Here is a 13,472-nt window from a genome sequence, read left to right as displayed (position 1 = left end):
AAGTTCTATACCTCATTTTTGTTCAGTTCTATGCACAGAAATACTTGCTGGAGCCCTGAATTATCACAGTCCCAGGTCGACTCACAGAGACTGCATTCACCGCTGTTTCTTTAAATAAACTCTGCTTGTGAATCCCACAGCAATCCAGCCCCCGTGTATTTCAATAGCAGTTTCCTCCTACAGTCCAAAGACCTGGGTTTCAAGTGCATTAGTGGTTCTGAGTTGCCAGTGTGTGAGAGTACATTGCTCTGATGCGTACGAGTTGACCGTAGGCAGTATACTGTAGCATATCTAGCACAGTAAATCACCTTGGATGAAAGTGCGTCAGCTAAATACTATAGTATTCATTGTAAGTCTCCTTGGAGTAAAGCATAAATACTGAATAAATATAAATATAACAGTTAATAGGCATAAGCAGCAACTTTCTTTAAGCATTGTGGAGCACTGATGCTCCCCTGTCAACCACCGTCAAAATGCATCATTGCCATAATTATTTTTGAGAACTTAATGTGAGGATCCAGGTTCTGCACACATTCTAAGATGAACTGGTGTCTCTAATGAAAAACGCTGCAAAAACCCTCAGATGTGTCTCTTCCGTTCAATTCATCTCTCTTCTCATCACTTCCAGATAGTTTCTGGTGGAATTGCAGTCCATACATATATTTTTAAACTGCACCCACAATGTCTAAGGGTCTGCCCTCCATGCAAGCCTATCTACGCTTCTGCTACAGTGAATCATCTGTCTGTTCTCCTCCATAATGACGCTGAGGCAAGGAGCTCAATTCTAATTCACTGCTTCTCTGATTCTAATTCTATCTGTGCCTTCTAAGTAGTAAATTGCCTCCCTGTCACAATGAGAATGGCAGTCATTTACTTATTAGGCAAGTGAAAATTCATCTCCTTGCATCATGGATTCACTTGGTTAGATCTTTTCTGACTCTTACATTTATATTTGATTTATAAATGCATCCTTGTGTTTTTATATACAGCCCACAGCAGCTATAGAAGGCAAGCTGGTTAAGGATCAGAATCGGTGAAGTCAAAATTTTAAAGTCAACAGCCCTAAATCACCACATAACGCATGACCAACTGGAAACACATCATGATTTAAGAGAGAAGATAATAGTGATATTGAATAATACCTTCAACAAATGACTTTAAATATGCTCATTATTATTATGGTCCTTTGTTTGAAACAACTAAGCGATCACTAAGAATGCTTTTTAAAAACTGTAAATGTACCAGATACATAGGACTTGAGGCAAGCGACATACCTTGAGGGCAGTTTGAAGTCACCGCACACATACATTGTCTGAATCACTTGTTCCATATGGGGTCGCGGGGAGCCGGAGCCTAACCCGGCAACACAGGGCGTAAGGCCGGAGGGGGAGGGTACACAACCAAGATGAGATGCCAGGCTGTCGCAAGGCACCCCAAGCAGGACTCGAACCCCAGACCCACCAGAGAGCAGGACCAGGTCCAAGCCATTGCACCACCACACCTTCCTTGAAGTCACCAATTCACCTTAAATACGTCTCAAGACAGTGGGAGGAAACCCATGCAGGCATGGGGCAGCGTGAAGGCCATACAGAGTGAACCGGATTAAAATGCACTTACAACTTGAAGAGTCCAGTAGCTATGAGGTACCAGAGTAACTCTGTACTTCCCTAATTATACACTGCATACTTAGGTTTATTTTAAGAAGATTTTTTCATTTTAAAATTTCCACAAACTCACAGATTTCACCGCTATCAATATTTAATCATGCCTGTTGGAAATTAATCGCAAACTACATAATATTCATTTAGAATTTAGCTGGGAAGAAAGACCAATATACACAGCAGGTCCCCAGAGGATCACTGCTTCAAAGGCTCTCAGTGTGAAGTGACCACCACGTATGCCTTTGATAATATTTAACAACATGTAAAATTTGTTTTTCTTCGTTGTGTTTTATCCACACATGCTTATATTTAAAATAATTAGCGCTTAAGGATGATATTACATTATGGAGTAGGGAGTTAACTTTCTATGTAATTGCTACCACAGGCACAAAGGAAATAAACTGTACTTTATAACTGCAGTTAATACGGGGAAAAAAAGTGGTTTCGGATGTAGAACGTGAACTAATATGCCCCTTGTGGTTCCCATCATAACCTAGGTGGTTTGGCACCACTGCCAATTGCTGGATTGCTCAAGGAAGAACAAAAACTCATGTTATAATTCTAATGTTCTGTTTCACATTTATTCATTTAGCTGACACTTTCCTCCAAAACAATTTACAATGTTAACCTACCTACAATTATTTACCCATTTGTAGTTTGGAATTTTATTTTCAGACTAGAGTAATTCAGGGTAAGTATTCAAACTTGTAGGTCCAAAGACAGTAGTTCTAACCACTACACTACCAGCTGTCCCTTATCGTCAAAGTGCTTTAATCCCAAGCACAAAAAGGAGTGGAAACCACAACAGAAGCTAATAAATAAATACACATAAATAGATAGATAAACAAACTCTGCATTATAAGCAATATTCCTTATGTACATTTCTTGTGGATTCCGTCTGCAATATTCTGATATAAAGTCTATATTTTTAATCATTCCTATCCTTCCTAAAATTTTATTGCTGTTAAAAAATTATTATCAGTAATTAAAAACTATGGAGAAACAGACCTTGGAGTGGCAGGTCCTACAGGGATACGGTGGCTAGAGATCTACAGCTGCTGGATTAAATACAAAAAGCACCAAGAGAAAAACAAACAAGTAAGTTTATGAGTAGTATATTTTTTCCTATTAAAAATGTCAGGTAGTAATATCATGCAGATTTGGTATAGGGCCATCAATTGCCTTCAGAACAGCTTCAGTCTATGGTGGACTGCTATAATTGCTATAACCCTAAACTGTAAGTACAGTAGTGTGACACGGAACCATTTTTCAAGGGTCAGATGAGATGGAGAAGATGGAAGTCTATTCTGCACTCTGAAATTTCACAGAAGAGCCCAGTAATGTTTAGATCTGGTCTTTGGAGTGGTCATTATGGGGCGGCATGGTGGCACAGTGAATAGTGCTGCTGCCTCACAGGGGCTGGGTGGTGCGAGAGGATGTGGGTTCCATCCCTGCTCAGTCTGTGTGGGGTTTGCATGTTCTCTTTGTGTCTGTGTGGGTTTCCTCCGGGTGCTCTGGTTTCCTCCCACAGTCCAAAGACATGCTGTTCAGGTTCACCCATAGTGTGTGTGTGTTCCACTGATTTATAGATGAGTGACCCATTGTAAGTAGTGTATCTAGCAGTGTAAGTCACTGTGGTGAATAAAGGGTGTGGGCTCATAACACCACATAGTATCCACTGTAAGTCACTTTGGAGAAAAGTGTCTGCTAAGTGAATAAATGTAATGAAAGGTGTCTGACACAGGAATGTTATGGAGAAAAAGTTGGCACCACAAGATACATCTGGCTGCCGAAAATGGCTTAATGTGCCTTGGTTTTCAAGTTTGAAATTTCAGCTGATCATCAGGGTGATGTAACAGTTTATTTGCCACTACTGTACCATTATTATGTGAAAGACTGAGGAGGTGTTTTGAGACTGTCAATATTCAGATCCACTTCCTGCGCACTGGGACAGAGAATGACAAAAGAGGCTATTTTCTCTGCACTGCAATAGGTAGAGCACAAAACATCAGCTCCACTTCAGTGCTATACCAGACGCTGCACTTCAGGGACACAGAAGCTAAGCTTGAAACTTTGTCCATCTTAAAACAAAATTGTCATTCCAAAAGGCAACTGAAAGCTAAATGAATAACAACATTGCTAAATCAAATGCCCAACAAAAATTTGAAATAATTAGTCTTTAAATTGTGTAAAAATGCAGGACAATTGCTGTTGAAATCGGTGTGCTTGCATTGTTCTTGATTTAACACGGTAATACTTTTATAATGATTACACCCAATGAAATATTACTTTTAAAAAGCAATTGCATTAACCGCTTTACCTGTCTTATGATAAAATGTTTTCGAAAATTTTTAGGTAAAAAAAAGAAAGAGGAAATACATAAAGATAAAAGAGGTGTAATAGGTGATGCGCGATCACAGAACGAGAGTGCCGTAAACATGGTCGATGTATTTAAACAATCAAATAGTAGTCACACACACACACACTTTCAGAACCGCTTGTCCCATACGGGGTCACGGGGAACCGGAGCCTACCCGGCAACACAGGGCGTAAGGCCGGAGGGGGAGGGGACACACCCAGGACGGGACGCCAGTCCGTCGCAAGGTACCCCAAGCGGGACTCGAACCCCAGACCCACCGGACAGCAGGACTGCGGCCCAACCCACTGCGCCACCGCACCCCCCAAATAGTAGTCACTTTAAACATTTAAAAATAAACTATTAAAAAGCAGTAATGCTTCCAACTAGCTGTGCACAAGTTAGCTACAGATGCCACCTTATAGAATGCAGACTGTTCTTCATCACGGAGGGAAGTGAAGTGTGAGACTGACATACGGTGACAATTTCATTTTTTTCCATTTGTCTTCCGCTGGAATGCCCTCTGTCAGTCTTAGAGGAGGCAAATAAACCTCCTATATTATAAATGCATTATACAGAAGTATTATTACCTAAAGCACAGTTGTACGATGATTAAAACTCTATTCTAATCAAAGGCTAACATTTGTTTAAAATTGTGCATTTGGGTCTCAAAATCGTAATATCTTCTTTCAAGAAAACATTTAAGAAATTAGAGTACCTACAAAATAAAAATAAACTATCTACTAGCACCAGTCTTCTCTTTACTTTACCAGCCCAAAGTACTGTGATTATGTGTTACTTTTACAATGCCAGATGCCAGCAAACTATGATGTGCATTCATTAAAAAAATTATGTTTCTCCATTTAAAAAGATGGCATAGTTGTAACGTATGTAAGACAAAGAGTTACAAGAATACTGAAAGGTATGACAATTAATCATCAGAAATACATTTCTAACTGCTAAGTTTTTTGGGTGGTAAGGATGGTGGGTGGCCTGTGAGGTCTATGTTCTCCACATGTTCTCATGGGTGTCTCGCCCAGGGGATAATCTGTCTAGTGCTTTATGCTTCTGTGATATAACTCGGACCATGGTAACCCTGTATTAATACAAGTAATCAGTGCTAATGAATAAGTCAATGTGATGACTTGGTTGTAGCCAACTACTGCAAATCGTGTACACTAGCTTTTGCGGGTTGCCAAAGTATCATTTGAACCTCGATGAAATTGTTCTTATGGTCACCGTTTCATAAAGATGGCCATTTTGCTCACTGAGACACAGATGTGTCAGCATATTTGTTAGATCACTTATTACATTCATATGCAGTGAGGTTTCTTGACCAGAAATTAAAATAATCAAAAACTTCATATACTGCATTTACATAATTTCAGCTGTCATACAATTTATGTAATTCACATGCTGCAACCATATTAATACAAACCATTTTGTTAAAAATTTAACAAAATGAGCATTATTTTGTTCCTGGAAGGTAGCACATCTTACATGCTTGCTCTTCCATCTATGCCAGTTGAATCCAAATGGCAAATTAGCCGACATTACTTTAATTGCAGAATATTATCTTAATTGCAATAAAATGCAACAAAACAAAATGGAAAATCCAATATGACAACCTTAATGTATATATTCATGGTAGTGTGGGTTCCATGCATGACCCCACCATGAAAATGAATTTTTTACCAATACTCTTCAGACCCAGTAAACTGTAAACTAACCTAAACTAATTTCAGCATTAATTTATAGAATAGAAGGAAAAAAGAAGATATTTTATATTTTTACATCTATTTCAAATGTAGACTTCAAAAATCAGATTCACAAAGCTGAGGAATGTTCATTGTGTAACAATCATCTGATTTATGAATTTTCAGTTATGCAAACATTTGAAGTTCAGTTATTTCCATTTACTTTCCGTTTACGACTAAAATTTCTCTGTTGCAAGCAAACATGGCCTGCACTTCCACTTTCTGCTATTAGGGGCATGAAACGCATGCAGATGGGAGCAGAGAGTTGACGACTCCTCATAACAATTTGTGAGCATATATTTTAATTTTTGACTTTTATATACAGAAACTGACGAGACAGTAACGGTAGATATGTTTCTATTGTTACATTATTTTGGTTGAAAACCTAAATAAACTTAAAATAAACCAGATGGGGACAAACATGTTTATGTTAAGGATCACTGTTTTTCGTGGCAGGTTTTGATGAAGTTGACCATGAGACATGCAGTCGGTCTTTAATGTGAAACACTTTTTAATACATTCTTTCATGTGTTTCTCCATTACGCTGCTACTGATCCTCCTATTACTCCACTATTTGATTCTCTTATTGCACTGTCTCACACAAACAGCATACTCAGTGGGGAGGTTGTGGACATGGATTTTTTTTTTTTTTTTTTTTTAAATTTTCATTAATTTTAAAGTAGCCTTTAATATTGCTATACGTTAATAAAGGATAATAAAATTAAACTGGCATGCATGTTGCATCCTGCCTCATACCCGATTTTAGCAGGATATGCAAACACTAAGACCCTTCATTTTCTCTCGACTTTCTGATCCAAGCCCTCGAAATGCAAATAACAGATTTTGAGCACTTGGTGAAACACTTCACTACAAACTCAACTATACCCACAACTAAAAATTACAGGTTTGCTACATCTGGGAAGCTGTGTACACTGACGTGGTTTTATCTGTGCTTTTAGAGCTTACTGCTTCAGCCATTTTTGGAGTGGATAACACTTCAGCTGGGTGGAACAATTAATGTCTTTTCAATATGCAATGATGTGCAAACACACTGAACTCGAAGCACTACATTTAATGTACATTTGCAGCAGGTCTAATGCATCCAAATGATGAAAACAGCTCTTATCCAAAGGAAAAGTTTACAGTTCTCCCAGAATGTATAAAGAGACTTTGCAAAATACATAAACAATAAAAATAAATAAATTATTGAAACAGTAACAAAAAACTATGCTTCAATGTCACCTGAACGTTCACACTGAAGAATTTTACCATCACTTTACTATTAATATTAATTCAGTTTCTTCATCAAAGTTGGAAATACACATTTTTCTATATATTAATCTTGATTACATTAGCCACTTTATTCTGTTCCGTTAATATTTTTGACCTTCCTATTTTTGTTAAAAAACATGAAGAAAACAACTGTATACTAATTCACAAAAAAATATCTCTCAATTTATGTAAAGAGTATAGAAGTGCACTGGGCAAGCATGAGCTTACAACAGTATACAAAATAGTATACAGTAAAGAGCTTGTCATGCATTGGCTTTAGGTGCCAAGGAAAATACCTTCATCTTCGTGCCCATCATTATCGAACATATCCTTGCTGTGTTTCTTGGTGTGGGCCCCTGTAACTGAAATAAAGGAGAACAGACAAAGCACAAGAACATTCAAAATAGCATGAATGAAATGGAGAAGAATGGAGAAAGAGAGAGAATCCAATAATACATGGCACACAGTTGCAGCACAACATCATCGCGCTGTTAAACAAGACAGCGTTTATATACAAAATGATTGTTTTTATAATAAATACATAATGGTGTGCATTTAAATGTATGGTATATCAGTATGTTAATACCATAGCATGTACATATACACTAATACGCACAATCCTTTTTCATGCTAAAAGAGAGAGAAATATTAAGCAAACTTCATACTGAAATGTAAAGCTGAAAGTGAATCATACTTCATCTGAGACAGTCACTGCTTCAAAAAGTACAGAACAGTACCTTTTTGTGACTATATAATAAATACAAAATTGTTTACTGTTTTTTTTCCTACTGCTCTCTATTCCATATTTTACTTCACCTCGATTACTAAAAGTCTGTTTTAAATAAAAGCTGGTCACTGGCAGATTTGAACCACTTTTGCTTTTTTATTAATGCATTCTGAATTGTGCAATGGACTCGAGTCTGGGGTATACTTTACTTAGCACTATGTGCTTTGGTTATAGACTCTGGACCGGCAGGATCATGCCTTACAATAAGTGATAATCAACAGTCAGTAAGTGAGTGAGGGAGTAATTTTTTAATTGAAAATTAGTGCTAGATACACACTTGATTATACCCTTTCTGTATTTATTGCATTTTTGCTCATGATATGATCCCTAACAGAAAGCTGACTATTTTTTTCCCTTCAATAGATAAAAGTAAGGAGAATTTGAAATGTTAACGTGAGCTTGACAATCAAGGTGTATATATTATGATAGGTTGACATATCTGCAAAGGCTAGGGCAGAGTAATCACTACATTGCTGAAAGTTCACGTCCAGAGCTGATTAAGAAATTTACACTCAAACATGCCTTTTGAAACACAGAGCAGTTTAAATCTTTAAACTGAATTAAACACCTTACTTTTTAAATGAAGTACAAAATATGCCACAATAAAGTTAAAATAGTGTGCATGGACCAAATGACTATAAATAAAATACTATGGTACAGACCTTAGCTTCATGATGAGTTCCTGGGTAGTAAAGTAACTTTGTAATGAACGATGTTAGGTTTTAAGTTAACATTATTATTTTATATGGGAACAGACATTATAACCAATTAGTTATATTTTATAAATTGTAACTTGAAACCTTCGGTATCGCATTATCCCAGAGCTATGATGTTTTTGCCAGGACAAACTTGTTTGTCTTTATGTTCTGCCCAAATAGAAGTACACACCACATTTTATGGAACTTTTTGGGTATATGACAGTTACGGTAAGTAAATGCACTAACACAAGGGAATTTTCTTAATGGGTACAGTTGACTTGCGTGCATTTGGTGATCTGCTCATGGCAAGAATACAGTTTGCAAATCAAGTGTAATGTCGTTTTATTCAGTCTCTTACGCATATACTTTATCGGAAATAACAAGTTAAATTTTTATGACAAGCTATTTATTATTAAACTTTATTTGTCTGACACTTTTGTTCAAGGCAACTTAGAATATTATATAAAATACAGCAAAAAGTTGCTTACAATGATTGACCCATTTATGCAGCAAGGTATTACTGTGCTGTCAAACCGAGGTAAGTACCTTGCTTAAGAGTAATAAAGCAGGAACCTTCAGATTGCAAAGTAACAGCCATACAACCACTACACTACCTACTCTCCCTTATTTTGACCTAACAGCTGAAGTAGCTTCACAGTTAATTCACACTGTCAGCTGACTAAGTCAAGCTGAATATAAATTTATCACAGTGTGGGTATTTATCATAGTTTTAATATCAAGTAAAATAAGTTACATCAGACGATTATATCAGCTTCAGTCAGCACAATACTCCACAATGCTACTGAGAAGAAAATAATTTTAGTGAAAAACTGTTGCTCATTTCTTGCATTACTGGTATCAAAAGTGTTGCAGAAAAGATTTTAAATATAAAGCAGATAGCTTTAAAATGTCTTCTTTGAAACCTTTTCCAATTTTTCACTGTTTGACCCATTAACATCAATGTGCGGAACATGATGCCCCTATAAATTTCCACTACACTCTGATCTCTATGTAAGTCTGTCCTTCATAATCCTTCAGCTCTTAAACCCTGCAGTTAACGTCAATTCAGAGAGCAACAGTGGAATTCCTGGGATGCAGAGACAGCAAACAGCCACAGACGTGCACTGGGAGTATTGACCTTCACACCACAGTCAAGCAACACAGTGCATCTATCTCTCATTTCATTGAGCAGCTACTGGCAGCAGCCCAAGGAGAGCAGAAGAGATAATGTTGTCCTAGGTCCCATCCAACATGCTTCATCAAGGTTGTACCTGTGCATAGCTCGACCAAAAAAATAAATATTTCTTACACTTTAGTATAGTATAGCTATTTATGGCACATGAAATATGACAGTTGCATCTCTGCTTTGGACTCACTCCTCATCCCAAGCTCTAAAAAAGTGCATTTTGTTTTGTAAACATTTATAATTCTGAGTTTCCTCCAAAAAGTTTTCAATTTACTGTTCAGTCTGCATTCCCAGGTTTATGTAGGTTGACAGGCTGTGGGTAGTTACCCAAAGAATAAGATCACAGTAGAAGTAGTAGAAAGGAGGTTCCTCTGCAGGATTATATCTCCGATCTGGTATAGGTATCACTTCAGATCCTACTCTTCCCTACCCTACCCCCCCATGCCCAGTGACATGGGGACTGTTTAGGGAAGGAGTGTATGGTATGGTTTGCCCCTGCTCGGCTTGTTCTGTCACAGACTGGTACATGTAAAAAACCATGGCAACGCTGAACAGAACATTTAAATATAAGGCATGAAGAAGAGGCAGTAATTAATATTATATCAAGGATTAACTACTCATCCCCATAACTTACTCTTACTCATTACAAGCTTAATTTAATTGCCATAAAACATTATCTAATAAAATTGACATATATATTGTCATAAAAAAGCTACAAAAATATGTTTTAATATATAATGTGTGAAATGAGTGGTGTTACTGCTGCGTGATCCTAAAATATTAGAAAAAAACATGAAAGTTATATTTACACACACACATTGCCTGAACCACTTGTCCCATACAGGGTCACGGGGAACCGGAGCCTAACCCAACAACACAGGGCATAAGGCTGAAGGTGAAGGGAACACACCCAGGACGGGATGCCAGTCCATCACAAGGCACCCCAAGTGGGATTTGAACCCCAGACCCACCAGACAGCAGGACCCGGTCCAACCCACTGCACCACCACACCCCCCAGCAAGTTATATTTAATAACTAAAATATTTTACAGAAATATAAGCACTTTTGATAAATTACAAACATTTGCTTTCCAGTTCTAAGTGGTACTATTGTTCATTGAAACCTTGTATGGTGCCCTTCGGTTTACCAAAAAGCTGGTTCAGTTACTCTTAGATCTCAGTTCATCTTGAGGTAAAATAGCAGCCATAGTTATACACACACATTTTCAGAACCGCTTGTCCCTTACGGGGTCACGGGGAACCGGAGCCTACCCGGCAACATAGGGCGTAAGGCCGGAGGGGGAAGGGGACACACCCGGGACGGGACGCCAGTCCGTCACAAGGCACCCCAAGCGGGACTCGAACCCCAGACCCACCGGAGAGTAGGACTGCGGTCCAACCCACTGCACCACCGCACCCCCTGCCATAGTTATACATTCGAAGAAAATAATTTATGTTCAGATTCTGAAACAAGAAGCGATTTAAGACTTAATTACGTGCTACTAGAGGGGTGCAGTGGCGCAGTGGGTTGGACCGGGTCCTGCTCTCCGGTGGGTCTGGGGTTCGAGTCCCGCTTGGGGTGCCTTGCGATGGACTGGCGTCCCGTCCTGGGTGTGTCCCCTCCCCCTCCGGCCTTACGCCCTGTGTTACCGGGTTAGGCTCCGATTCCCCGTGACCCCGTATGGGACAAGCGGTTCTGAAAATGTGTGTGTGTGTGTGTGTGTGTGTACGTGCTACTAACACTTTAAATATCGAGGTATCAGCTCATTATGATGGTTTTAGTCTTTATAAAAACTCTTTAAAAGTTCTTTGGATTATTAACTGCCAATCACCATTACTAATGGGTGCAGATCCTCAGACTTCACTAGTTTACATCAACATTATGTTTTGTAAGTTCTTATAAGTAATAATTTAAATTAGTTTTTTTTTTTTTTTTTAAATGTCGCTACAACCATGTTTTGGCCTTATTTTTAAAAAGTAAATAAGTTCTGACAAGCACTCTGAAACATTTCACTGGTTTGAGAATTACTGAAGAATTACTCAAGTGAAAGAACACAGTTAGCAAAACATTCTATAAAATGATATCCCGCAGTGCAGTAAATAAAATCTTTCATTATTTTAAATTTACAAAAACAACCTAATTCCATTATTTACACTTCAACCTCATTTCTCTCCAGGACAATGGGAGATTTACACACTTTCTCTAACATACTACTGATGAATCTTCCTTAGCCTTCCTTCCTTATGTCTGGTACTAAATTCATATATAACTAAATAGAAGAACAGCTGGTGGAGAACATGGGAGGATGGTTGATGAACCAGCCTAAATAAATGTGAAATTATCTCATGGAGCTTCGGTTATCTTGATAATTAAATCAGAGCTAATTACATTTCACTGTGTTTAGTTCTGTATAAATATATTCCACAAACTTATGTTTGATGTATATGTGCATGTCTATGGGCATCTTAAAGAGACAGATGAGAAAAAGTGCTTATACAAGTTATCAGTGGACAGATGCTCACGAATGTGGAACATAAACTGCTGTTGGGTTATTACGAGAATGTAAGATACATAAAACAAAAGCTAGTGCCAAAAATAGGCATGAAATATAAGTTCAGTGTTTCGGTTTTCAGTCATATTAAATTCATTTCCGATAAATTACATTCATATTAGTAATCCAACATCGGTGAAAATAAAGAAAAAATTATGAAGAACACTGTATCCAATGTTTATATAATATATAATCTGTCATTTAAATAAGAGGGGGTCAAACCAGTTTGGGAGTAAATGAATGTAAAACATACTTCAATGGGGTTAGCAAACAAAATATTCTGATGTTATAAGTGTGACTAATTAAAAAGTAGACATGACAAAGGCTGGAGTGGACCAACTCCTATTGGACTTCACTCCTGCCAAAGAACATGCCCTTGAGCAGTCCGCAGAAGGCCTATCACTAAGGGATTTGTTGAGGACATATTCTGAATGAAAGACAAAGGAGCACATTTTGGCTGGCTTTAGAGTCAATCACTTCCAACATGGTTATTCAGCAAAATCCAGTTCCATGAAACCATAAACAGATGCTAGGCCATTTTCACAAAAACAGTAAAAATGAAAAAAAAGAAAAAAGAAAAAAACTACAGTAATGATATTACAAAGAACTATTACGGTAGATGCCATGACCCAACACTGAACAAGTGTTTGTAGATAATGAGCGAACAAATGAATTATTTCAGCTAAATACTAACAATAATTACTTATTATAAATCAGGAATAAGTAACTAAAACTGGTTAAGCTATGTGAATACAAGATATGCAAATATGTAAATAAATTGCTTATCAAAGTAGAACTACATACAAGACAGCTTTGAAATGACTAAAATATTTACACTGATAATACATAATTCTCCTTGTGAAATGGGATTTCAGTGACATCAGATGCAGGGAAGGCAAATTTCAGCTGAACACAATAGGCTTAGAATTAATTTGGAAATGAAACAAGTAGCAGTGTGAGACAGACAGGGATGCACTGGCTTGTGGGAACCAAGTACCCACGCTCTCAGCTGCATTTTTGCACACATGTATTTCTGTGTTGCATCCTCTGTGCTCGCCATGTGTTTTGCACCATTCTGCCTTCCTTGTCTTATTATAAATTTATTTAAATGTGACATATAGTCATTGTCTTTCTCAACCCAGTCCATTATCAGGAGGAAATCTTGGTAATTCCATCCCCTCACACAGAAAATCTTGGTAATTTG

General features: G+C 37.7%; 1 protein-coding gene across 2 annotated transcripts in view; it reads right to left on the bottom strand.

The window, feature by feature from the left end:
• The window catches only part of LOC108934200 (neuroligin-3-like), a 130,929-nt gene that overhangs the window by 77,743 nt on the left and 39,714 nt on the right, over nt 1–13,472 (bottom strand). Inside the window, exon 3 of one of the 2 annotated variants that reach the window (XM_018751753.2) lies at nt 7,343–7,408. The exons of the other annotated variant lie outside the window; for it this stretch is intronic. Within the exon in view, the coding sequence (XP_018607269.1) occupies nt 7,343–7,408 (66 nt within the window). The remainder of the gene's footprint in view (nt 1–7,342; nt 7,409–13,472) is intronic. 2 annotated transcript variants of the gene reach the window in all.

This window comes from Scleropages formosus, chromosome 4 (assembly GCF_900964775.1).
Source record: "Scleropages formosus chromosome 4, fSclFor1.1, whole genome shotgun sequence".
NCBI lineage: Eukaryota > Metazoa > Chordata > Actinopteri > Osteoglossiformes > Osteoglossidae > Scleropages > Scleropages formosus.
Note: the sequence above shows the minus strand (reverse complement) of the source record. Positions and strands in the feature narration are given on the sequence as shown.